Source organism: Lonchura striata, chromosome 23, assembly GCF_050655825.1.
Source record: "Lonchura striata isolate lonStrDom1 chromosome 23, ASM5065582v1, whole genome shotgun sequence".
Lineage (NCBI taxonomy): Eukaryota > Metazoa > Chordata > Aves > Passeriformes > Estrildidae > Lonchura > Lonchura striata.
Window position 1 is genome coordinate 1,082,731 of NC_140725.1, and position 25,541 is coordinate 1,108,271.

At 57.3% G+C, this 25,541-nt stretch overlaps 2 protein-coding genes across 7 annotated transcripts; both read left to right on the plus strand.

Annotated features, from left to right (window-relative positions):
- The first annotated feature begins 10,719 nt into the window (after positions 1 to 10,719).
- Positions 10,720 to 16,586, plus strand: STMN1 (stathmin 1). Of its 4 annotated transcripts, none has more exons than XM_085559550.1 (5): positions 10,720 to 10,846; positions 13,772 to 13,842; positions 14,520 to 14,692; positions 15,359 to 15,550; positions 16,074 to 16,586. In XM_085559550.1, exons 2-5 carry the CDS (start codon positions 13,830 to 13,832, stop codon positions 16,140 to 16,142), a joined length of 447 nt encoding a protein of 148 aa, XP_085415676.1. In that variant the 5' UTR covers positions 10,720 to 10,846; positions 13,772 to 13,829; the 3' UTR covers positions 16,143 to 16,586. The 4 variants fall into 4 exon arrangements, with proteins under 4 accessions (XP_085415676.1, XP_085415677.1, XP_021390630.1 ...); XM_085559551.1 differs by lacking the exon at positions 10,720 to 10,846 and adding an exon at positions 12,303 to 12,513; XM_021534955.4 differs by lacking the exon at positions 10,720 to 10,846 and adding an exon at positions 12,303 to 12,332.
- A 5,024-nt stretch (positions 16,587 to 21,610) lies between these two features.
- Positions 21,611 to 25,517, plus strand: LOC116184436 (uncharacterized). 3 transcript variants are annotated; one of them, XM_077788509.2, is made up of 3 exons: positions 21,611 to 22,518; positions 23,193 to 23,301; positions 23,829 to 25,517. In XM_077788509.2, the coding sequence occupies exons 1-3, from the start codon at positions 22,432 to 22,434 to the stop codon at positions 25,358 to 25,360; spliced, it is 1,728 nt and encodes a 575-aa protein (XP_077644635.2). In that variant the 5' UTR covers positions 21,611 to 22,431; the 3' UTR covers positions 25,361 to 25,517. The 3 variants fall into 3 exon arrangements, with proteins under 3 accessions (XP_077644635.2, XP_085415678.1, XP_085415679.1); XM_085559552.1 differs by having other exon boundaries at positions 23,835 to 25,517; XM_085559553.1 differs by lacking the exon at positions 21,611 to 22,518 and having other exon boundaries at positions 22,611 to 23,301.
- The last annotated feature ends 24 nt before the right edge of the window (positions 25,518 to 25,541 follow it).

The following is a 25,541-nucleotide window of genomic DNA, read 5'->3' on the forward strand; positions in this document are numbered from 1 at the left end:
GGGATTCGTGCTGGGCTGGCAGAGCAGCGGGAGCAGCCGCCCGGTCCGGCCCCATCGTCCCCGCCGCCCGCCCGGGGACACGCGCGGGTGGCGGCGGCTCCGTCCTCGGCCGTCCCCGAGAGGAGCTGCAGGCGACAGCGGGGACAGAGCGCCAGCAGAGCCCGTTCCCGGGGAGCAGGGCACGGGCAAGCAGCGCCGGTGCCGGAGTTATCGGTGGCACCGTGGCGGCAGCGTCCTCACCTGCCTGGCACTGCGGGAAGGAGGAGCCCTGGCGCTGGGGGGCTCCGGGGTGGCCTGGGGGGACAATCCCAGCAATGGGGACATCCCCCAGCGGTGGGGACAATCCCAGCAGAGGGGACAATCCCAGCAGAGGGGACATCCTGAGCTGTCACGACATCATTCCCATGTCTCCTCCGCTCCGCAGTGACACACAAAGGAATGCTGTGGATGCAGCCACAGCACCCTGCCGCTCTGAAGCCTCCCAGATAGGATTTTTTTCGGTGTTTTACGGGGACAGGGCCGTGCTGGGGTGGCCGGGGGACATCCAGAGCCCGGCAGGTCCCGGCTGAGCAGAGAGAGGCAGAAATCAAATCCCATTTTCCTGCCGGCAGCGGGCTGGGAATTCTGCAGGGCTCTTCTGGAAAACCTTGGGGAGGGGGTGGCAGCCGCCGGCTCTGCTCGGGGGGCTCTGCCGTTAACCCTTCGGCTCCCGGGGGGCTCTGCCGTTAACCCTTCGGCTCCCGGGGTCTCACTGCCCGCCCGCTGCCCCTGGAGCCGGGGGAGCAGGGGGGATGCTCCTCTCCGGCCCCACATCCCTCCCGGAGCCGCCGCCGCCACACCCCACAGCGGTTCTGCGCCTCGGAAGGAAAATCCTGCCAGAAGAGAGACCCAAAAAGCGCCGGGGCGGGGCAGACCCGCTCCTCTCCGTGTCCCGTGGGGTGATGTGGCTGCAGGGCGCTCTCCTCATCCCCCGGCTCGCTGTCCCCGCTGAAATCCAGCCCCGAGCCGCCCCCGGGATGCTCCTCCCGGTCCAGCCGGGGGGATGCGGCAGGAATCGCCGGGAAGGTTTTCCCTGGAATGCTCCGATCGCAGCCGCTGGGACGCGTGGGGCTGGGAATTGTTCCTCACAAAGCCGAGGAAAGCTGTGGGATGAGATAAAGAATAAAGCCGGTTTCACAGGGAAAGCAGAAGCTGCGTGTGCAAGCAGGGGGAAGCCAGGAATTCATCCCCTCCTTCCCATGGGATTCATTCCCGGGAATTCATCCCCAGGAATTCATCTCCTCCTTCCCATGGGCAGGGATTCATTCCCAGGAATTCATTCCCAGGAATTCATCCCCTCCTTCCCATGGGATTCATTCCCGGGAATTCATCTCCTTCTTCCCATGGGCACGGATTCATTCCCAGGGATTCATTCCCAGGAATTCATCCCCTCCTTCCCATGGGCACGGATTCATTCCCAGGAATTCATCCTGGGCAGGGATTAATTCCCAGGAATTCATCCCCTCCTTCCCATGGACAGGATTCATTCCCAGGGATTAATTCCCAGGAATTCATCCCCTCCTTCCCATGGGATTCATTCCCAGGAATTCATCTCCTCCTTCCCATGGGCAGGATTCATTCCCAGGAATTCATTCCCAGGAATTCATCCCCTCCTTCCCATGGGATTCATTCCCAGGAATTCATCTCCTCCTTCCCATGGGCAGGATTCATTCCCAGGGATTCATTCCCAGGAATTCACGCCCAGGGGTTCAGCCGCTCCCGAAGGTGAGCTGGGAAGACAAAGCCACCCCTCAGTGTCCCCCTCTCATCCCGGTTTCTATCCTGACACGGTTTGGGACATCCCGGGGTCGGTCAGGGCTGGCTGTCCCACCTGTGTCCCCCCAAACTCCCCGAGCACCCCCAGGCTGGTCCCTGGGGGTGGCAGCAGGAGCAGGAGAGGCCTTGGCCCGGTTCAGAGGCTGCTCAGACACAACAAAACCTCTTTGTGTTGTTGTGTTGTCGGCCCTGCCTTCAGCACCAACCCAAACACGGCCCCAGGCTGGTCTTTGCACCGCGATTAACCCTGCCCGGCCCGGAGGCAGCACATCCCCCACCCTGCGGGGCCGGGCCATTCCCGGGCCATTCCCGGGCCATTCCCGGGCCATTCCCAGGCCATTCCCAGGGCATTCCCAGGCCATTCCCGGGCCATTCCCGGGCCATTCCCGGCCCATTCCCAGGCCATTCCCGGGCCATTCCCGGCCCATTCCCGGGCCATTCCCGGCCCATTCCCGGCCCATTCCCGGGCCATTCCCGGCCCATTCCCGGCCCATTCCCGGCCCATTCCCGGGCCATTCCCGGCCCATTCCCGGCCCATTCCCGGGCCATTCCCGGCCCATTCCCGGGCCATTCCCGGCCCATTCCCGGGCCATTCCCGGGCCATTCCCGGCCCATTCCCGGCCCATTCCCGGCCCATTCCCGGCCCATTCCCGGCCCATTCCCGGGCCATTCCCGGGCCATTCCCGGCCCATTCCCGGGCCATTCCCGGGACATTCCCAGGCCATTCCCGGGACATTCCCGGGCCATTCCCAGGCCATTCCCGGGCCATTCCCGGGCCATTCCCGGCCCATTCCCGGGCCATTCCCGGCCCATTCCCAGGCCATTCCCGGGCCATTCCCGGGCCATTCCCGGCCCATTCCCAGGCCATTCCCGGGCCATTCCCGGCCCATTCCCGGGCCATTCCCGGCCCATTCCCAGGCCATTCCCGGGACATTCCCAGGCCATTCCCGGGACATTCCCAGGCCATTCCCGGGCCATTCCCGGGCCATTCCCAGGCCGTTCCCAGGCCATTCCCGGCCCATTCTCGGGCCATTCCCGGGACATTCCTGCTGCAGCCGGCCCAGACCACTCCGGAGGATTGGTGGCACAGAGCAGGAGCCCAGGTTAGCCCGGGATGGGATCCACCTCCAGGGGTTGGGTTGGGATGTGAGCTCGGGGGTTTCGCACCCCTAAACCCAGAGGGATTTTGGTTCTCAGGGATGTGCGGAGAAAACTGCAGCCCCGTTCTGCTGGAACTCAAAATGTCCCTCAGACATTTTTGGAGATTCCAGGCCTTGGTCAGAAGCATTTGAGACCCTGGCAGGCACCTGGAAACAGCTGTGATTTTGGGTTTGAGTCATGAAATGAGTTACCAACTTTGGAGGTGGAACAAGCAGTCACAAAGGGTTAGATAGGATAGTAAAAGTAGTTACAAAACAGAGGGGAAATTTTTTTAGTATTGTACAGGGGGGTTTTAGCACCTGTACAGGGGGTTTTTACTTTGTACATGGGGGTCAGAAGTTCTAAGATGGAGGAAAGTGGGCTGATCCTGTTCTTCCTCCTTCTTCTTCCTCACCTCCATGTTCTTGGTGATGTTGGCACTCACAGGTTGGTTTAGAGTAGAAAAGCACTTTGTAATATAGGTAGTAGGAATTGGGGGAAAACTATAAACATGTAATAGGTAATATATCATATAAAAGAGAGCAGCAGCCCTGGGCAGGGGTCAGAGAGGATGTCAGGGTGTGTGTGTGCCTCTGCCTGAGCTGGGAGCAAACCACAGCAGCCCCAGAAGAAAATCTTTTAGATAACTCACAATAAACTGCCTTGAGACCAAACAGCAAGAGCCTGAGCAGTTTTTCTTTGGAAGCACGGGTTGGAGGAGAAATTTCACCACCACATGGGACCCCAGAGCAAGGCTGGGCTCCCACACCGTTCCCTCACCTGCAGGATGGCAGCTCCAAGGGATGCAGGAAGGGTTCCCTGCCAGCCAACAATTCCAGTGTGCCTGCCCTGCTCCCATATTCCATCACATGGCTCGAAAAATTACAAAAAAAACCAACAAAAAACCCAACCCCAAACAAAACGAACGGCGCTGCCCATTGATATTCCCCTCACAGCTGTGCCTGCAGCATGGCTGGGCAATGAATGGACACATTCCTCTTCCCCACGGCTCCTCTGCTGCCTCCCACCGAAATCTGAAATCCCACGGTGTCAGCACAGCTCCTCGCAGCCCAGAGCCTCCCTCTCCTCCTGCCCACCCCTTCCAGGGCAGATCCCTGCAGCAAACTCGAGTTGCCAGCGCCAGCCCTCGCTGCCATCTGCAGAAAACCTCCTTTGCTCAATTGGAGCTTCCCTGTTCATTTAATTAATGCAAATCCAGGCTCGTGTTAAACCTCCTTGTAATTACCGTAAGGCTTTCGTGGCTTTTTTTTTTTTTTGTCGTTGTTTGGGTTTTTTTGGGTTTGGTTTTTTTTTTTTTTTTGGTATTTTTCCCCCCTTTTTTCATGTGTTTTTAAGGAAAATAGTGAGGGCTGGATTCCCAACAGAGCCCTCCCAGCTGAGCCCAGTGTTGAGCTCTGGGGTCAGTGTCCAGCCCCAAAGAGCAGCCTGGACACGGGTTCAGTATTACCCCAACCCCAGGCAGCACCTCCTTGAGCAGAATTCCCTAAATCCCTTTGCCTGGTGAGGATTCACTCGCTCTCACTCTGTTTTTTTTTTTTTCCACTGGAAAAATCCCAGCATTGCTCTGGGTGAGATCCCCAAGGAAAATCAAGATTCTTCCTCCCTGGAGGGAATTTTCATCATCTCATCCTTGAGCTGAGGATGCTCCCAGCCACGAGGGATTCAGCTCCACGTTTAAATCTTCCCAAATTCCTGGGGCAGGACAGACCCTGAGGATGTGCAGCTGCAGGCTGGGTGCTCTCCCCACCCCCTGCCCCCCAAAACTGCACCAGGAGGGCTCAGCCACAGCACCCAAGGCGTTTCTGAGGCACAATTGGATTTTCCAGCACTTTTCCCTCTGCAGCAGGAGCCTCCTCTCGCTACCCCAGGGATGATTCCTGAATAAACGGGGGGAAAAAGGGCTGGGAAGGGAACCTGGGGGAGAGAAGGGGCTTGTGAGGTGTCTGTGCTCTGCAAAAACCACGGAGCAGATCGGGATGATGCGTTTTGGGCGGGCTCCAGCTCTCCCCCATGTTAGGAAGGACGGGCTGAGCTCAGCCTGGGGATGCTCCTGCCTCTGCCCCCAGCGTGGTGGAGAGGAAAGTGGGGAGCTGGGTGAACAGGAGACCCCAAATCCTCCTTTTTAACCCTTTAGCTCATATTTTCACCCCAGAACGTTGTGCTGGGACTGGCACCAGCCCTCCCTGGGTGACACCAGAGCTCCCAAACCCGTTCAGGCTGTCTCATCCCCTCCTGTCAAACCCTCTGACAACGTTCGCCACACAAAGCCTTGCCTGGGGGTTGTTTTTGGGGGGGGTTCTTTATTTTTAATTCAGTTAAAACAAAGCCCTTGTGCTGCCCATCACACGAGGGTGCCTCTCAGGGTGTTCATTTTGGCGTGGAGCAGCAGATTGCTGGTTTATTGTATAGAAGATGGATTTTTTTTCCACCAGAAAGTCTGGCTTGGTCTGTTCTCACAGCCACAGTGGATGTGTCAGGTTCTTTTTGTCTTTTAATTTATCTATTGATCTATCATGGGCTCAGATGGGTAAGGGGAAAAAAGGGGCAAATGTGAAGTGCAGGAATTGTTTCCGTGCTGGTATTGCTGAGATTCCAGGGGAAGGAGCAGCCATGAACCCATTTGGAGCTGGAGCTGTGGGTGCAGACAGGAGGGGAGCTGCTCCTCCTCTGAGAGGATCTGAAATGTGCAAACACAAATCTGAAGTGCAAAAATCCCTAAAACCCCACCCCAGACTCATTCCCTTGGCTCACAAATCCTGTGGGAAGAGGCCCCCAGTGTCTGATGGATCCCACCCATAAATACCTACGGATATTCCACAGGAAAATCAGCCCTGGCTGCTGCTCCAGGTTCTCCTGCATTCCCTGGGTGTGAACTGGGGGAGGGAACTTCAAAATTCTGCTTTTTGGCCAGAAATTCAGCCTCGTGCTGCGAGTCTGCAGCACCCAGGCACCTGAAAACTGCAAATGCACCTCTTCCCCAGGCAGGAGAGCTGCTGGGGAACAAAACTCCCTTCCCATTTGGCCGAGCACTGAGTTGGCCAGGGAAGCTGCTCTGATTTTGGGTGGCCCAAGGGGTCTGCATGGAGATTTATTTGCTCTTTGTGGGAACAGTCTCAGTATGGGAGCTGTCACAAGGCCATTCATTTTGTTTATTTGATATTGGGCAAGTCCTATTCCTTTAAGAGGATTTCCATCCCTCAACTCCTCCCCTCGTGACACTTCCAAGCCACATTTTGTCTGGAAAGGGTGGGAGTATTTTTAACCATGTCACGCCAGGGAAGTATTAATAGCACAATGGGCTGCCTGAGCTGCCGGTGGAGCCGAGTCCATCTTTTAAATTCAAGCAACTAATTAGGAGCTGGGGAATAATTAGTGCTATACCCATCTTTTCTCCAGCTCCCCCCCCATCCCGTTATCAAAGCTCCACGGCAAACGTCTGTGCTGGAATGTTCTGTTGAATATTTTATGTGCATTGCTATATTCCATGAGCTTCTCGGGATCCCAGCGCATCCCCCCCAGCTGCAGGGGCCGGCTCTGGAGCTCTGGGATGGGATCAGCGATGGAAAAACCCCAGAGGCCGAGCCCTGGTGGGGCTCACAGCTGGCAGCAGCCGGGTTATTTTTGGGCTGAGATGTTTGGGGGCTGCCCGGAGCAGCAGGAGAGCTCGGTGGAGACACGGGCTCGGCTCCGGGGAGGAGAGGGAACACCCAGAGAAACGGGTCAGGGCGTGCTTGGCAGCGAGGAGATCGCCGGCAGGGCTCCCAAAATGTGTCTGGGGGCACGGGGAGGCTGGGGGGCAGCACCCACAGGGACCTGTGCTGGTTTTGGGCAGGAGAACACACCTGCAGGGATGGGGATCTCAATCTCTGCTGGTTTTGGGCAGGAGAACACCCTCAGGGATGGGGATGTTGACCTGTGCTGGTTTTGGGCAGGAGAACATCTACAGGGACAGGGATGCTGAACACACCTGCAGGGATGGGGATGTCAAGAACACACCTGCAGGGATGGACATCTCGATCTATGCTGGTTTTAGGCAGAAAAAAACCTTTAGGGATGGGGATGTTGGACGCACCTTTAGGGATGGGAATATTGACCTGTGCTGGCTTTGGGCAGGAGAAAACACCTATAGGGACAGGGATGTAGAACACAGCCGCAGGGATGAAGATGTTTGGAACACCCGCAGGGGATGAAGATGTTGGACACACCCGCAGGGATGAAGATATTTTGAACATCCACAGGGATGAAGATGTTGGACACACCCACAGGGATGAAGATGTTGGACACACCCACAGGGATGAAGATGTTCGGAACACCCGCAGGGATGAAGATGTTCAGAACACCCGCAGGGATGAAGATGTTGGACACACCCACAGGGATGAAGATGTTTTGAACACCCGCAGGACCGGGGATGTTTGGAACACCCACAGGGATGAAGATGTTGGACACACCTGCAGGGATGAAGATGTTTGGAACACCCACAGGGATGAAGATGTTCGGAACACCTGCAGGGATGAAGATGTTCAGAACACCCGCAGGACCGGGGATGTTTGGAACACCCACAGGGATGAAGATGTTGGACACACCTGCAGGGATGAAGATGTTCAGAACACCCCCAGGGATGAAGATGTTGGACACACCTGCAGGGATGAAGATGTTTGGAACACCCGCAGGGATGAAGATGTTGGACACACCCGCAGGGATGAAGATGTTCGGAACACCCACAGGACTGGGGATGTTCAGAACACCCGCAGGGATGAAGATGTTCGGAACACCCGCAGGACCGGGGATGTTTGGAACACCCACAGGGATGAAGATGTTGGACACACCCCCAGGGATGAAGATGTTCAGAACACCCCCAGGGATGAAGATGTTCGGAACACCCCCGGCCGGGGCTGTCCCGCGGGCCGGTTCGCCGGGAGGAGCCCGCCCTGCCCGGCAGCGCTGCCTGCGCATCCTCCGCTCCCCATTCACCCCCTCGCCCCTGCCTCTCCCCAGCCGCCTGCTCCCGAGAAACTCTGGAATTCTGTCCGTGGCCGGCCCGCCTGGGGCTGGCGCAGAGCAGCCGGCAGGGCTTCGGGGCTGAAAATTCCCATTTTCCCTGGAATGAAAGGGTGGGAAGCATCCGCGGGCAGGCTGGGGAGGGAATTCTGCTCAGGGGATGGAGCTGCTCGTGGTGACAAACCTTCATTCGGGGTTTGTGGCCCTTTCTGAGTGCTCGGGTGGATTTTTTAGGATGGAAGCGGTGTTCCTGCAGCCTCTGTCTTTATTTCATTAATATCTTTAATATTCATATGCAACATTCTCCTTGTGCCCCAGAGCCCTGTCACCCCCATCCCCGCAGGATTTGGGTACCAGGCAGTGCAGCCCCGTGGCTGAACGGGATATTCCGGGGCTCTGTTGCCCCAATATTAAAGCAATTAATTGATATTTCCGGCCCTGCCGCTGCAGGCGTGGTCGCCATCTGTGCTCAGCGCTTTTCCTCCTCTCATTTAAGGGAGGAATTAACAGATTTCGGGTGAATTTCTCAAAGAAAACAACCTGTCTGATCCGCAAAAATTCAATTATTTCCAACAGCGCATTGGGAAGTGCAAATTTATTCAGAGAGGAACGTTTTCTTAATGGTGTTTTTCAGCATAAATATAGTACCAGCCTAAACACCTCCAGTAAACAAATATTAATTATCTTAAACGTTTCCTGCCTGTGGAAAAGCTTTCATTGTGAGGGAGACACTCCCTAAAAAAATCTTGGTCTGTTCTTCAGTTCCACGGGCTCCTCGGCTGCATTTGGATTCAAATGAATTTTTATTTTAGATCAAGAATTTTTAAATTTGGATCAAAACCTCTGAGATCTTTGGGTGGATTGAAAGAGGCCTTGCAGCCCCTCTCCACCTCCGAGTTCCTTTGAAAATACTGCTTTGTCCTGGTTATGAAATCTCTCAAACTCATCCGCTCGGGTCAGGGAATATATTGGATTTCTGGTTTTAAAATAAACTTTGCCAATTCAGCCTGCGAGTATCACTAGCCAAGGTGCTCTAAAACCTCCTCTGACTAACAAATAAGCCGTCAGCCCCTCCACCAGCGCTTATGGCTGGCAATCCAATTCTCAGAAACCACATTTTCTTACTGGAGATTAAATATTTTCGCAAGTTAAAAGAGCTGCCGTGGGCTGAGTTGTCACCTAATTATGTCAGTCTCTTTGTGGGGTGTTTTGATAAGCACATCAGAGCGGAGGCTTTAATCTTTGGGTTAAATCTGCTCCCAAATTCACCCCCCCCAAGGATTCCTCGGCTGGATTTTGGCGTTTCACCGAGGGGTTTGGAGAGCCACTGCTCCTATTCCTGATTTACAGAGCCTTTGTCCTTGCTGCTCTGGGAATATCTCCTGCTGCGATCCTTTCTTTTCCTCAAAAAGCAGAAATCCACCTGGCAGAAATTCGTTCTGATGTTAAATTTGGGCTCGAAATGGTGTTTTTCTTCTCCAACCTGTTTTGGGGCTGAATGCGGCATGTTGGAGGATGTTTCTCCTAATGCTGCCTGCTGTATTTATTAGTGGTAAAACTGGAATTAAAGCAAAAAAAAACAGCTTTGGTTGGTGATAAGGAATCCAGCAGATAAAAACTACCCCAGCCACATGCTGAGGAGGGAAGAGTCTGTTTGGAACCACAGTAAATGTGTCAATAAACACAAATCAAATGCAAATTAAATAAAAGCTTCCCATACACTCCATTCTCCTCGAGATCAGACAAAAATAAACGCCACATAAACAAATGGGGTTTATGAAACGCTCCAAAAATAAAACCACTCTTGCAACAAGGCCAAAAAAAAATGAGATTGCCTCCGTGTCTTTCCACCTGCTGGGAGCTTTTGTTCCTGTCTGTGGCACAACAGGGCTCCAAGATTTTGGTGCTGCAAAGGGGCAAAATATGCCCCAAAATATGGGGCATGGAAAATCCCAGGGCTGGCAGCAGATCCCAAATCCTCTCCCCAACCTTGTCAAGAAGTTCCCTCTTACATAAGAGAGTTCTCGCCCGAAGGAAATATTTTTGGCTTTTAAGCCAATCTGCAAAGGAAGGTAAGCTACAGCCAGATCTTTTTTCTTTTTCTTTTTCTTTTTTTTCTCCTTTTTGTTTTTTTTTTTTCCTTTTTCCCCCCAGAAGAGCAGCTGGGAAGTGCTGGCATGACTCCTCGCTTTCTCTGCATCCTCCTTCAAGGGCTGTAAAGGGAATTTCCCCCTCCCCTCCCACTGAGCCTGGCTCCAGGCCCTCCCACAGGTACCAGCCCAAAAGCCCAGGGAGCCTCATTTCCTCAGGGAAATTTGGGGATCATCCCAGGAAAAGCTCATTGATTTGACTCAAAAGCCTTGATATTAAAGCCTCCAACCCAGTGTTGGGTGATAATTCATAAATAATTAATAAAAATAAATAAAATAATAACAAAAATAAATAGTAATAGAAAAGAATGAAGTCAAACACAGCCTGGTGGCAGGGGCTCCCAGCTGCCTTGTCCCCCACAGCGTTCCACCCAAACATTCCTGGGAAAACTCGTCTGCTGAGGGTGCCACGGGTGTGATTCCCCTGGCACGGAGCTGGGAAAACCACGGAGCCACCAGGGACCATCCCCAAGGACCCAGCAGCTCTTCAGGGCTCGGAGCTGGGACCCGGCACCCCGAAAATGCCCGGGCAAGGTTCCTCCACGCCGCTGGAAAATGGCTCTGCCCGTGCCCACCCTGCCTCTCCCAGCCCCGGCAGCTGGGCTGGATGTGGTTTCCATGGAAATAAGACGTCAGATCGGCAAAAACCAGGGCCGGTGTTTGAAATAATCTCTGTTTTGAAAGCTTCCTGCCTTTCTGTCCCAATATTTACCTTCCCCAAGGTAGGAGCCCTTTCTTTTCGGTGCAAAATCTTTGGGTTGAAGGGGGTGCACGGCAAGGGGGGGTCCCAGAAAAGTGGGGTTTTTTTTGGGATTGAGGGCGTGGAGGCTGCTGGGCTGGGCTGCGGTGGGGATGCTGCTGGGTGTCCTTCTGCCTTTGGTGGGGGTGGCTCCTGGTGTGGGAACCAGTGTGGGATTCACCCCGAGGAGCCCCTGGGCACGGAGCACGTCTGGGAGGGAGATGCTTCCAGAGGCAGATCCCTACGGAGCCACCGTGCCCGTCCCACGGCACCCCAAAGGACAGGGTGGCCCCCAAAACACTGTGGGACCCTCCGTGGGGCTCACCCGTGGTGGCTGTGACCCTGAGATGACCAAAGGGACTCGGTGGTCATCTTGATGATGACCAAGAGCCCTGAGGTGGCCATGCCCTTAGATAGCTGACCGTGTCTCTGAGGTGACCAAGGTCTCAAGGCAAGTGGCCGTGGCTCTGAGGTAGCCATAGCACGGAGATCTGTGGCCGTGCCTCTGAGGTGACCATGGATCTGGGGTTACCACGGCCATGGTGACCATGGCTTTGAGGTGACCATGGTCATGGGATGACCATGGATCTGGGGTAACCATGGCCATGGAGTGACCACGAATCTGTGGTAACCATGGCCATGGCTTTGAGGTGATCATGGATCTGAGGTGACCATGATCTTGTGGTGACCATGGCTCTGGGTGACCATGGATCTGAAGTGACCATGGCTCTGGGTGACCATGTCCATGGAGTGACCACGGCCTTGAGGTGACCATGGTTCTGGGGTTACCATGGATCTGAAATGACCATGGCTCTGGGTGACCATGGATCTGAAGTGACCATGGCTCTGGGTGACTGTGTCCATGAGGTGACCATGTCCATGAAGTGACCATGGCTTTGAGGTGACCATGTCCATGAGGTGACCATGGCTTTGAGGTGATCATGTCCATGAGGTGACCACGGCTTAGAGGTGATCGTGGCTGTGAAGTGGCCATGTCCATAAGGTGCCCGTGTCCATGAGGTGGCCGCAGCTCTGGTCATCCCAGCCGGAGCTGCACTCTGACCATTCCCCATGTCGGGCCGGACACCCCTGACCGCAGCACGGGCCTGATGCCCGTGCCCGCAGACACAGAGGGGGCAGAGCGGGATCCAGCGCGGGGCTCCGGGTGCCGGGGGGTCCCTGAGGCCGGGGGGGGGTCGCGGTTCGGCCCCGCACCCCCGGGCCGGCCCGGGCCGGGCGCGGCGGCGAACTACAACTCCCGGCATGCCCCGCGCGGCCCGGCCGGGGGGGGGTGGGCGCGAGCCCCCCACATCCCCCCCCCCTCACTCCCCCCACCCCGGCGGGCGGCACGTGCCGGCGGGCTCGGCCAATCGGGGCGGGGCGGGGCGGGTCACGTGCCTTTGTTTGGCGCTTTTGTGCGCGGCGGGGCGGGCGCGAGCGGAGTGTGGCCGGAGCGGCGGCGCGGGCAGGTGGGTGCGCGGCGGAGCCGCGGGGGGCGCGGGCACGGGCGGGCCGCGGGGCCCCCCTGCCCTGCCCCGCCGCACCGTCCGCGTCTCGAGGAGGCGGAGGAAGGCGAGGGGAGGTGTCGGTGCTTCACGGCGCCCCGTTGATAGAGGGGCGGCGGCGGGGGTGCCGCGGGCGGGTGTCAAGGTGAGGGGCGGGCGGCGGGGGGCTGTGCGGCGCTGCTCGGGCGCTCGGGGGTCGCTTTTGTCCCCGCTGGCGGCCAGCGCGTCGCCGCGCGGTTTTGGAGCCTTGCGGTGACAAAGGGAAGGCAGACAATGGTGGGGGGATTCCTCGCGTGTGTCCCTGGCGCCCCCATCGCGGAGGGGAAGGGGGCGGCTATTGTCCCCTCAGCGAGGGGCGACGCCCTACCCGCGGCAGCGGCGCCCCCTCCCCTCCCCGCCATTGTTAGTGGGGAAGGGGCGGTATCCGGGCGGCCGCGCCCGGGCGCCATCCAGCCGTGCGGGGGCCCTGCCGGAGCCCCGTGCTCCCGCGGCGCTGCCGGTGCCCTCAGCCCCGCGGGGCCGCGGCGGGCGGTGTGGGCGGGGGGCCCGCACCTGAGGCGGGGGGCGGCAGGTGCCCGGATGTTGGCTTGGCCCCGCCCCCTCGCTCGAGCCCCCTGGCGCGGGCGCGCGCGCGCTGTCCCCGGCGGTTTGAATTCGGTGCGGCCGGCGGGGCGGGGGCGGGGCCCGCGCGGCCGCCTCGGCGCTGATTGGCTGCGGCCGCGGAGGGGCGGGGCCGGGAGCGCGCGGTCCCCGGCCCCGCCCGGACCGCGATCCGCGCTCCTCCGACCCCCAAAACCCCCTTATTTATTGATTTATCTATTTATTTATCCATTTATTCATCTATTTCTAGACCTTTTTCTGGCTTTTTTTTTTTTTTTTTTTTTTTACCGCGCCCCATTTTCGCGAGGCGTGCTGGGCGGTGTACGCCCTCGCTTGTCTGCCGCGGTGTGAAGCATCTGACTTGGGCTGCGCAATTAAAACCGAATTTTAAATGAGCTCGGTTGCGCACATTTCAGATCCTTCGGGAGTGGCAGGAATCCTGGCTGTGCTGTCCTGTGGTGCGTCATTTTTTTATTCGGCGAGGTCTTTTATATTTCTAAGAGCAGTGAGATTCCCCTAGCACCGTGGTAAAACGGGAGTCTTTGTTCGAGTACCTGCAGGTGGAATAAAACAGATTGAAGATGCTCGAGTATCACACAGATCTTGCAATGCCAGTAATTCCATAACCTCTCCAGTATTCCCAGCACTGGCCATCAGCTCCAGGAAATGCCTGGAATCACTGACTGCAGTGACCTACCTTGTCTGCCTTTTGTTCAGCAGCAATAATTCTGTTTAGCAGCTTTTATTGGAGGGAGCAGCATCCCTGTTCTGGCTGTTGAAAGGCACATCTCTTTGTTACCTAGGAACCCACCTGACTGACCTTCTCACAGACTTGACTTCTGGACTTTGATTTTCTTGGCCATGGCTACTTCTGGTAGGTAGAATTCTGTGCTAAATACTCTTTTTTTTTTTTTTTTTTCTTTATTTTGCCTAATTTCCTCGGGACTAACTTAAAACCCAAATCTAGTGAAGTAAGCTGCTGTCACCAGGCTTTTCTCCCATCTTGGGCGAGGCTGTTGAAGCTGGGTGGTTGTGAAAACAGCCCAAAAGAGGAGTCTGGCAGCAGATGGGCTGCAGCTCCCTGCAGCCATCTGCTCCCTCGGCAGAGCTGGCTGTCACCGAGACATCTCGGGGACCACGCGGCTGCAGCTGACGCCGTGCAGGGCTGGGGGAGAGAGCCCTGCCTGCAGATTGCTCCAAAAATTGCTTTTTTCCTTCTTGGCTCTCTCAGGTTGCAGGCAAACGCCTGGAATTTCATCCCCAGCTTTGTCACTGGAGGGAGAATGATTTTTGATTTGTTGTCACCACTTGGGATGCTGAGGGCTGAATTAGAACATGAGGTGTACGGGTGATGTAGGATCAAGGAAGGGTGGCAAAGGAAATTTGCACATTTTTAACCGTATTGCAGCTCTGAAAACAAACCTCCTGTCTTGGCTGCCCTTCCTCAGGGAACTTAGTGGTGCTGAATTTTGGAAGGCTGCTTTTAACATCCCCTGAGCCAGTTGCTGCATGAAATACTCGTTTTGGTGGCTTTTCCCCCTGTGTTCCCAGACATCCAAGTGAAGGAGCTGGAGAAGCGAGCCTCGGGGCAGGCCTTTGAGCTGATCCTCAGCCCCCGCTCGAAAGAAGCCGTGGCAGAGTTCCCTCTGTCTCCCCCCAAGAAGAAGGATGTCTCACTGGAGGAGATCCAGAAGAAGTTGGAAGCAGCAGAGGAGAGACGCAAGGTAAATCTGGAGCAGCAGAAGTGAGCTCTGCTCCACTCTTTTCAGGAGGTTTGGGGCTTTTTTTTTATTTGTTTCTTGGGATAGGTGGGTTTTTTTATGGCAAATTGAATATTATTAATTAAATCCCTGGGGCTCTTAAAAAGCTTTATGGCCATGGTTTTGGTACCAAAGAGATTCTGAAGAAAAACTGGGGGGGATGAAGCTGAGAGGGGTAGCTCTTTCAGGAAGAAGCTGTTTTTCTTGTCTTTTAACACCAGAACAGATGAATTTTCTCCCAGAAAATGCAGCAGTGAGTCTGTAATGAGAAGTTGGGGAATAAATTGTCTGAGTGATGAAAGACGTGGCTGGGGGTGCAGCCTGGAGCCCTTGAGGGTGGCGAGGCTTTGATTGAAGTGAGCCTGACCTGAATCTCCGAGATTCACCGCTCTGAGCAGGGAGGATCTTCAAGGAAAGTTCTTTGTGTTAACATCAAAAACAATCAGTGTTCCCTCGCCAGAAAAATCCCATTTAACAGGACCTGCAGGCAGTGACAGACGCTGAGCTTTGCAGGTGGATGGGGTGGTGAAGTGCAGGTTCTGTGGGAGGGTGGGGACCCCCAGAGCTGTGTCAGAGGAGCCCCCGTGGGGTTCCCCCCCTGCCCTCACCCCCTGGCCCGTGTCCCGCCAGTCCCACGAGGCAGAAGTGCTGAAGCAGCTGGCCGAGAAGCGGGAGCACGAGAAGGAGGTGCTGCAGAAAGCCATCGAGGAGAACAACAACTTCAGCAAAATGGCAGAGGAGAAGCTGACCCACAAGATGGAAGCCAACAAAGAGAACCGTGAGGCACAAATGGCTGCCAAGCTGGAGCGCTTGCGGGAGAAGGTGGGTGTGGAGCCCTGCCAGAGGGAGCTGGCCCTGCTCCCCGCTGGGAACAGGTGAAACCCCCAAAAATCCTCCCCACCAGGAGGTGAAACCCCCAAAAATCCTCCCCACCAGGAGGTAAAACCCCCAAAAAACCTCCCCACGAGGAGGTAAAACCCCCAAAAATCCTCCCCACCAGGAGGTAAAACCCCCAAAAATCCTCCCCACCAGGAGGTGAAACCCCCAAAAAACCTCCCCACCAGGAGGTGAAACCCCCAAAAAACCTCCCCACCAGGAGGTAAAACCCCCAAAAACCTTCCCCACGAGGAGGTGAACCCCCCAAAAATCCTCCCCACCAGGAGGGCTGCCCCGAGCAGGGCGGGAGGGCTGCGCTGCCAGTCTGGCTGTGGCATCTGCAAAAGGCTCTGCAGCATTCCAGCTGGCTGGAGCTGAGCAGCCTCTGCCCCTGCGCCCCTCCTGGGTGGGAAGCCCTTCCCAGGGTCTCCTTTCCCTGCAGCTCACTGCTCCTGCTGCTGTTTTTCAGGACAAGCACGTGGAAGAGGTTCGAAAGAACAAAGAGGGCAAAGACCCCGGCGAGGCTGAGACCGACTGACTCCGTTCTGGAAGCTGACTCTCCCCCTCCTCCAAATATCCAAAGACTGTACTGGCCAGTGGTTTTCTCTTTGCTTTTGGTTCGGTTATATATATATTTTTTTTTTTTACGTTTCTTAGAAACTGATGTAGAACTGTAAAATTAGATCCAAACTGTACACTTGCTTTGGGGGCTAGAGGGGAGACCTTCCATGTGTCACTTTTCTAAAGTGTTGTCTTTCCAGTGTAGCTTTTTCTTCTTGTTGCATCCTTTTCTACGCCAGTGCACTCGCTCCTGGGTTGATGGCGAGTACTGTATCAGCTCTGTAAGACCTTTGTGCAAGGAATCTGTAGTAACTGTTCCATGCTGAATATCTGTTACACTTAAAACAAAACTCTCTGACTGTCCAGTCTGCTAAAATACTGCTGTAACCGAGTGACTCAATAAAGCTGCACAGTGCTGTTATCTGCCTGCCTTCCTCAGGAGCCAGGGCCAGAGCCCGCCCTTGGCCTGTGCCTGTGACAATCAGAGCCTTGTGTGACACCTCAGCCCGGGGCAGCTGCGGGCTCTTTGTGTCCGGGGCCCTGAGCCACCTCCCTGTGCTGCTGGGCCACCCAACAAGCGGCCCTTGTGTTGTCCAGGGCTGAGGGGGACGTGTGGGGCACAGGGAGGGACAGCGGGGCCCTGCCGGGGCTGCCCCAAGGGGAAAGGCTCTTGGGAGAAGAATCGTTTCTGTCCTGGTGTGCCCAGGGGTGCTGGGCTAGAGCAGCACCTGCCCACGGCATGGTCTGGCTGTTCCTGGCTCAGGAACGATGATTTCTGTGTGAATTTGGAACAAAATTGCTGTGCTGCACCCCAAACCCTTCCCCTGGGGATACCCACAGCTATAGGGCTGCCCTGGGGGTGTGAGCAGGCACCACCAACCTCTCCCAAAAACACCCTGTGTTGGTGACACTGATGACACTGGTCTTGGTCCTTCTCTCGCCTTGATCCTGGCTTGGCTCCCAGGTTTGTTTTCAGTTTAACTCCACACCCGGAGCACCTGGATGGAAAATCCGTAGGGAATTATTTTCTTAAGAGACTCATAGAGTCCTGGACTGTGGTCTGGGGTGTGTTGGAGCCTTCGGGAAGCTTTGCCCGTGTCCCAGAGGAGCAGCGGGACACAGCCCGGGAGCGAGGGATCTCAGCAGGTCCGGATGCTCGAAGTACGGAGAGGTTGTGCTGCGCTCTGCTGGGGAGAGACGGGCGGCGCCGGCAGCGAGGGAGTGGGGCCGGGTCTGCCCAAAAATAGGGCCGGGATCCACTTGGGTGTGGGGTCAGGCTTTGCGTGAGAATGGGGTCAGGGTCTGCCCAGGATGGGGTCAGGGTCTGCCCAGGAATTGGGTAAGGGTCTGCCCAGGAGTGGGGTCAGGGTCTGCCCAGGAATGGGGTCAGGGTCTGCCCAGGAGTGGGGTCAGGGTCTGCCCAGGAATGGGGTCAGGCTCTGCCCAGAATGGGGTCAGGCTCTGCCCAGAATGGGGTCAGGGTCTGCCCAGGAATTGGGTAAGGGTCTGCCCAGGAGTGGGGTCAGGGTCTGCCCAGGAGTGGGGTCAGGCTCTGCCCAGAATGGGGTCAGGCTCTGCCCAGGAATAGGGTCAGGGTCTGCCCAGGAATAGGGTCAGGCTCTGCCCAGGAATAGGGTCAGGGTCTGCCCAGGAGTGGGGTCAGGGTCTGCCCAGAATAGGGTCAGGGTCTGCCCAGAATGGGGTCAGGGTCTGCCCAGAATAGGGTCAGGGTCTGCCCAGAATAGGGTCAGGGTCTGCCCAGGAATGGGTCAGGGTCTGCCCAGGAATAGGGTCAGGGTCTGCCCAGAATAGGGTCAGGCTCTGCCCAGGAATGGGTCAGGGTCTGCCCAGGAGTGGGGTCAGGGTCTGCCCAGGAATGGGGTCAGGCTCTGCCCAGGAATGGGTCAGGCTCTGCCCAGAATGGGGTCAGGGTTTGCCCAGGAATGGGGTCAGGCTCTGCCCAGGAATAGGGTCAGGGTCTGCCCAGGAATAGGGTCAGGGTCTGCCCAGGAATAGGGTCAGGGTCTGCCCAGGAGTGGGGTCAGGGTCTGCCCAGGAATAGGGTAAGGGTCTGCCCAGAATGGGGTCAGGGTTTGCCCAGAATGGGGTCAGGCTCTGCCCAGAATGGGGTCAGGCTTTGCATGAGAATGGGGTCAGGCTCTGCCCAGAATGGGGTCAGGGTCTGCCCAGGAATAGGGTCAGGCTCTGCCCCACGGGCTGAGCGCAGCAAAACGGGGCTGAACCTTGAGCCGAAGCTTGGGAGTGCACCCAGGGGAGAGGCTGAACGCTGGCACGGTGTAATGGAGGCTGGAGCAGCTCCGGGGTACAAAATGAGGCACAACCAGCAACCAAAACCCCCCAGATCTTCATTTTAATATAGTTACCTACTGAGGAAAGAGTGCCCCGAATGCCACGTGCGGTTTTTTCTCCTCTCTCCAAACGTGGGGGAGGAGAATGGCAGCTCTGCCAAACCCCAAATGGTGCTGGAGCCCAAATGGATGCTAAATGTGAGGCTTGGGCTTGCCAGAGCTGTCAGCGCTCGGCGCGGGCCCTTCTGTTCCCTCCTCTCCCTTCTGCTGCTCGAGCTCGGGCTCAGCCGGGGCTCGGGGCCGGCTCTGGTGCTCCTGGGGGGTTCGGAGGGGTGGGAGGAGAGGACAGCAGTGACCTGGGGGGTGCGAGGGGAACGATCCGGGCAGGAAAGCAGAACTCGGAGTCCCTGTGGGGGGAGCTGGGCTGGAAACAGGTTCATTAAATATATATATATATATATATATATATATACATATATATAAAAGGCTTCTTCCAGCTGCCGAGGGAAGGAGGGAAAGATGAGAAGGGAGGAGCAGCGGCTCCAAGGGGCTGCGGGGCCGCGACCCCCGGGCGGAGGGGGCGGCGGGGCCGGGCCGGGTCCGTTCTGCAGCTCCCGGGCAGGGGAACGGAACCAAAGCCCGGCTCGTCCCCACCCTGCTCAGCCCAGGGGAGGGAGAACCATCCCGGGCTGGCAGGGTCGGCAGGGCTGGGGCTGCTCTGCGGGGCTCGGGGGCTGAGCGGAGCCGGGTGGGTTGGAAATGAAAGCTGGCCGTGTTTTGGGAGGCTTTGGGCGGCTGTGCCGCTGCGTGGCGGCAGCAAACAGGGATGGAAACAGCCGGGGCCGAGTCTTTATCATCACAGAAAAACCCAGCGGCAGCGCTGGCTGCTGCTGGGCAAAGGAACCGCTGCGGAGGAAACGCGGGGCGGCGGAGGCAGCTGGTGGGGAGGCGGAGGGTGAGATCTGGAGTACGAGGCAATGGAGATTTCCAGGATGCGCTCCCTTCGTAAGGAGTGCAAGGCTCGGCAGCTCGGAAGAGCTCGGCGAATTTAATCCTGCTCCGACGAGCTGTGAAGAAAACCCCGCTCCCTTTCCTGCCACGGCGTCTCCCCGAGCAGAGCCGGGGCCGCCCTTCCCGCAGGAATTTCTCTTCTGGGAGGGGTCGAGCTGAGCTGAGCCCCCTCCCCGCCACTGAGGCAACTTCTCCGGGCAGCGTTCCTCCGAGCTCGGGGCTGCTGCGGTTCAGAGCAGGAGCTCACGGGCTGAGCTTTTCCCTGGCAGCCCGAGAAAGTCGCAGCTTTCCGGGAGGGTTCAGCGTTGGCACAGCCCGGTGCGAGCTCTAACCCGGCGAGGTGGGCAAAGGGAGGGAAATGGAGCGGCAAAGAACCTGTTTGGGGTTTTTTTTTCTGCATCTGTGCCCCTTGGATTCAGGCAGGAATGAGTTACAGCCTGGCTTTGATGAGGAAATTACAGAGGTTTTTAAAACAAACAGTCCCATCCTCACCTCCTCCTGATCCCAAGCTTTAAAGAGCTTTTCCTGTCCCTGAAACGAGGGCACTCGCCCGGGGTTGAGGCACAGATCAGCACTGGAGCTGGACGTGAATCAGGTTTTCTTCAGGACTTGTCTGAGCAAGAGCAGGTAAAGAATCTCAGTAAGTTTTTATGAAAAGGCCAAACGAGCTGGCAGGGCTGCCTTTCGCTGGGTAAGGACAGCAGCTTCCAAAAGGTAAATATGGAGATTCCTGCTCACAAAGATTCCGCTGCTGGACTTTGGTGGTGCAACAGGGCCACGATGTGGGAAGCTGTTTGGAAAATCAGGAGCTGGAAAAAGGAGGTAAAACTCCAAATGCAGGAGTTGCAGCCTCTGTAACTTGTTGGTATTTGCAAGGACAGACACTGCAAACAGTTTACAGGAAGGGGAATCCGGAGTGGGAGGTTTGTTTGGGATGCTTGGTTTGTTTAGCAGTTCCCAAACTACAAGGAAGGGGCTGAGCCAGGCACTGATGTGTCCTGGTGGGTTCATAATTGTCATTTAACCCCAGACTCGTGTCCTCGGGCCATATTTACATTTTGGAAGCTGCTGTCCTTACCAGGTGCTCTTCTTCCTCGTCGCCGCCTTCTTCTTCTCCCATCCCTACCCCGAGAAGTGCCACTTCTTCGGGCAGAGCCACCAGATCTTCCACGTGTTCCTGGTGCTCTGCACGCTGGCGCAGATCGAGGCCATGGTGCTGGACTACGAGTCCTGGAGGGAGATCTACTCCTCCCTGCAGCGGGACCTGGCTCACGACTTCTCTGCCCTGTTCCTGGCCACTGTCACCTCTCTGTCCTCACAGCCGCCTACATGGCCTGGAGAGTGAAGAACAAGCTGGGCCTCAAGGAAGAGTAAAGAAGGAGTGAGCTCAACCCAAATCCAGCCCCAAGCCTCCAGATGCTGCTTCATGAACTGTTACTCAGCAAGTGCTGTCTGTAGGAATGAAAGAGATGCTTTTAATGCTTTTTTAATCCAGCCTAAGTTACAGCTTGCTCATAGAATGGTACATGGGTTCAGTGCACGTGTGAATAAACAGTTGGAACAAAGTGTCCTGTGTGTCCTGAGGGGCTGGGGAGGGCTCTGGGAGGCTGCCAGGGCTCCCAGCACCAGATAAGGAGAGGCCATCTGGCCCCTGTTCCACTCTAAACCGTGGAAACAGACCAAGGTGAGGCTGTTTAAACCACTAAGGTGACAAAATAATTTAATATCACTTCAGGCCCCTCCTGTAGGGTGAGTGAGTTGTTCAGAACTGTTCACGCAGTGGCAGGGCCCTGTCCTTGACCCCGCCGGAGCAGGATAGGCCCAGACCTGTCCTGAAGGTGCAGGGATAGGAGGGGTTGTTGCGATGGGGAGCCCCAGCAGTGGGTCAGGGCTGGGAACAGGCGGGTGTGGACATCCCGCTGTGGATCCGGGGCGAAACGCGGAACGGCCACAGCGGCCCCGACCCGCCCGCGCGCCCGCCGCTCTAAGCGGGGCCTGCCGCCGCCGCCCCTTATATAGGGCAGGGCTTTGTGGGCGTGGCCTCACCCCACATGTGACCCCGCCCCTCATCTCCCATTGGTCCGTCCCTGCTGGCGGCGCGCGCGCGGCGCGTGTTGAGGGCGGGGCCAGCGCGAGCGGGAAACCGAGACCGGGAAAATCCGGTACCGGGAACCGGGGAACGGGAACGGAGCGGGAAAATCCGGCACCGGGAACCGGGGAACGGGAACGGACCGGGAAAATCCGGCACCGGGAACCGGGGAACGGGAACGGAGCGGGAAAATCCGGCACCGGGAACCGGGGAACGGGAACGGGAACGGAGCGGGAAAATCCGGTACCGGGAACCGGGGAACGGGAACTGGAACGGACCGGGAAAATCCGGTACCGGGAACCGGGGAACGGGAACGGGAACGGACCGGGAAAATCCGGTACCGGGAACCGGGGAACGGGAACGGAGCGGGAAAACCGGAACCGGGAACTGGGAAACGGGAACGGAGCGGGAAAACCGGAAACGGGAACCGGGGAACGGGAGCGGACCGGGAAAACCGGAAACGGGAACCGGGGAACGGGAGCGGACGGGGAAATACCGGAACCGGGAAACGGGAACGGGAACGGAGACCGGGAAAAACCGGGACCGGGAAACGGGAACCGGGCGGGAAAAACCGGAACCGGGGAACCGGGGAACGGGAACGGACCGGGAAAATCCGGTACCGGGAACCGGGGAACGGGAACGGGAACGGACCGGGAAAACCGGAACCGGGAACCGGGGAACGGGAACGGACCGGGAAAATCCGGCACCGGGAACCGGGGAACGGGAACGGACCGGGAAAATCCGGTACCGGGAACCGGGGAACGGGAACGGAGCGGGAAAAACCGGAACCAGGAACCGGGAACCGGGGAACGGGAGCGGACCGGGAGCACCGGGAGCCGGGCCCGGGGAGCCCCGGGATGAGGCGGCGGCGCGGGGACCCGGCCCCGGCCGAGCCCTGCGGGGTGTGGCTGGACACGGCGGAGCTGAAGCGGGGCCCGGCGCCGGTGAGGACCGGGAGGGGCCGGGCCAGCCCCGGGAACACCGGGAGGGACACCGGGAACACCGGGAGGGACACCGGGAGGGACCCCGGGAACACCGGGAGGGACCCCGGGAACACCGGGAGGGACCCCCGGGAATAACCCCGGGAGGGACCCCGGGACCCCCGAGAGGAACCCCCGGAGCTCCCTCCACCTCCGGTAATTCTGGGATTCCCGACCCAAATGACCGATGCTTCGGTAATTATCAATCATTGTTAATTAACGGTTATTATCAAATGACTTGTGCAGCTTTATGAAGGTGGGAGCTGCGGAAGAGGGGTGGATTGGTTGATTTTATATTGGTTGATTTTATACTGGTTGATTTTATATGAATTTTATTATTTCATATTGGTTGGTTTTATGTTAATTTCAGTATTTTATATTGGTTGATTTTATACTGGTTGATTTTATATTAATTTTAATATTTTTACTGGTTGTTTTTATATTAATTTTAATATTTTTACTGGTTGTTTTTATATTAATTTTAATATTTTCTATTTGCTGTTTTTATGTTAATTTCAGTATTTTATAGTGGTTGTTTTTATATTAATTTTAATATTTTCTATTGTTTTATATTAATGTTAATATTCCATATTGGTGGTTTCAGTATTAATTTCAATATTTTCCCCTTGCTCCCGCAGCCCCCGAGCTCCGGGCTGAAAGCTCCGGGTTGGAAGCGGAGCCCGGCGCTGCCCCCGCAGCCGGGCCGGAGGCAGAGCTCCATCCGCTCCTTCCTGCGCCCCCTCGCAGGTACCGGCAAAACTTGGATTTTTTGATGAAATAAGTTTTAGAAGCAAAACTTGGATTTTTTAATGAAATAGTTTCAGAAGCAAAACTTGGATTTTTTAATGAAATAAGTTTTAGAAGCAAAACTTGGATTTTTAATGAAATAGATTCAGAAGCAAAACTTGGATTTTTGATGAAATAAGTTTCAGAAGCAAAACTTGGATTTTTAATGAAATAGTTTCAAAAGCAAAACTTGCATTTTTGATGAAATGGTTTCAGAGGCACATGTGGGACTCGACGCCTCCTCAGGCCAGGGCAGACCTGGGGATTTTGGGGATTTTGGTAACTTTGGGCTGCTCTGGGCTGGTGTGAAGCAGCTCTGGCTGCTGTTCCAGGGCACCTCCGGGGGTCCCAGTGGGGCAGGGCTGGGGTCGGGATCAGGATTTGGGGTGGCACTGCTGGGGACAGTCCCCGGGGACACCCCGGGGGTGCTGCGGGGTGGGTGTCCCTGGGAAATTCCTCCTGCTTTCCCCAATCCCTGCTGTTTTCAGGTGAAGGAGACAAAGAGAACGCCAGCCCGGCTGAGCGCTCGGGGCCTCCTCTGCCCGCCCGGCCTGTGAAGATCCTGCCCTTGCCACGGCTGCGGGGAGCCCGGGAGGAGCCCCCCGGGGCTGGGCAGGGGCTGCGGGGCACAGCCCAGCCTTGGCAAACACCTCTGGGTGCCCCGGAGCTCCCAGCGCAGGCTCAGAGGCAGAGCAAAGCCCCCCGTGGGGCTGGGGGGGGCTCCTGGTGCTGCGGCTGCTCCCGGAGCCCGGAGAAATGCTGGATATTTCCTGGAGAAGCGGCCTCGGCGGGCAGGGAAGCACAGCCCTGGAGCAGAGCTGCCTCTGGGACGGGCTCTGCTGGGGCTGAGGACACAGAGCCTGGCCCAGGGGTTGAGGACACAAAGCCTGGCCCAGGGGTTGAGGACACAAAGCCTGGCCCAGGGGTTGCAGACACAGCTCCTGGCCCAGGAGCTCAGGACACAAAGCCTGGCCCAGGGGTTGAGGACACAAAGCCTGGCCCAGGGGTTGAGGACACAAAGCCCAGCCCAAGGGTTGAGGACACAAAGCCTGGCCCAGGGGTTGAGGACACAAAGCCTGGCCCAGGGGTTGAAGACACAAAGCCTGGCCCAGGGGTTGAGGACACAAAGCCTGGCCCAAGGGCTGAGGACACAAAGCCTGGCCCAGGGGTTGAAGACACAAAGCCTGGCCCAAGGGTTGAGGACACAAAGCCTGGCCCAAGGGTTGAGGACACAGAGCCTGGCCCAGGGGTTGAAGACACAAAGCCTGGCCCAAGGGTTGAGGACACAAAGCCTGGCCCAGGGGTTGAGGACACAAAGCCCAGCCCAAGGGTTGAGGACACAAAGCCTGGCCCAAGGGCTGAGGACACAAAGCCTGGCCCAGGAGCTCAGGACACAAAGCCTGGCCCAGGGGTGGCAGACACAGCTCCTGGCCCAGGAGCTCAGGACACAAAGCCTGGCCCAGGGGTGGCAGACACAGCTCCTGGCCCAGGGGCTCAGGACACAAAGCCTGGCCCAAGGGTTGAGGACACAAAGCCTGGCCCAGGGGTGGCAGACACAAAGCCTGGCCCAGGGGTTGAGGACACAGAGCCTGGCCCAAGGGCTGAGGACACAAAGCCTGGCCCAGGGGTTGAGGACACAAAGCCCAGCCCAAGGGCTGAGGACACAAAGCCTGGCCCAGGGGTTGCAGACACAGCTCCTGGCCCAAGGGCTGAGGACACAAAGCCTGGCCCAGGGGTGGCAGACACAGCTCCTGGCCCAGGGGCTGCCCCCAGAGGGGTTTGCTGCTCTCCCCGGAGCCCGGTGCCAGCCCAGCCCCTGCGGGAGCGGGGCCAGCTCCCGGCGGGGTCCTGCGGGCTGCTCTTCTCCCAGGACTCCCAAGGGAACAGGGTGATTGCCCACAGGCCCAGGGCCAGCCCCCCGAGGGCCAGCCAGCCGCGGGGGCTGCGGCTGGAGCTGGGCTGGGAGCCCCTGTTCACGCAGGACTCGGAGGGGAACAGGGTCATAAAGCACTGGGAGTGAGCCCACCGGGTCTGGCACGCTCCGGGGTGGCCACAGCGGTCACAGCTGGGCACTGAACCCCCCGTGCAGCCCCCAGCTGCCTCTCTGTTCTCTGAGACTGATCCAAAGTGACTGTTCTCTGCTTTCATCCAAATAAAACGTTGGAGTTGGTTCCTAAGGGTTTGTTCCAGGTCTCTGCCTG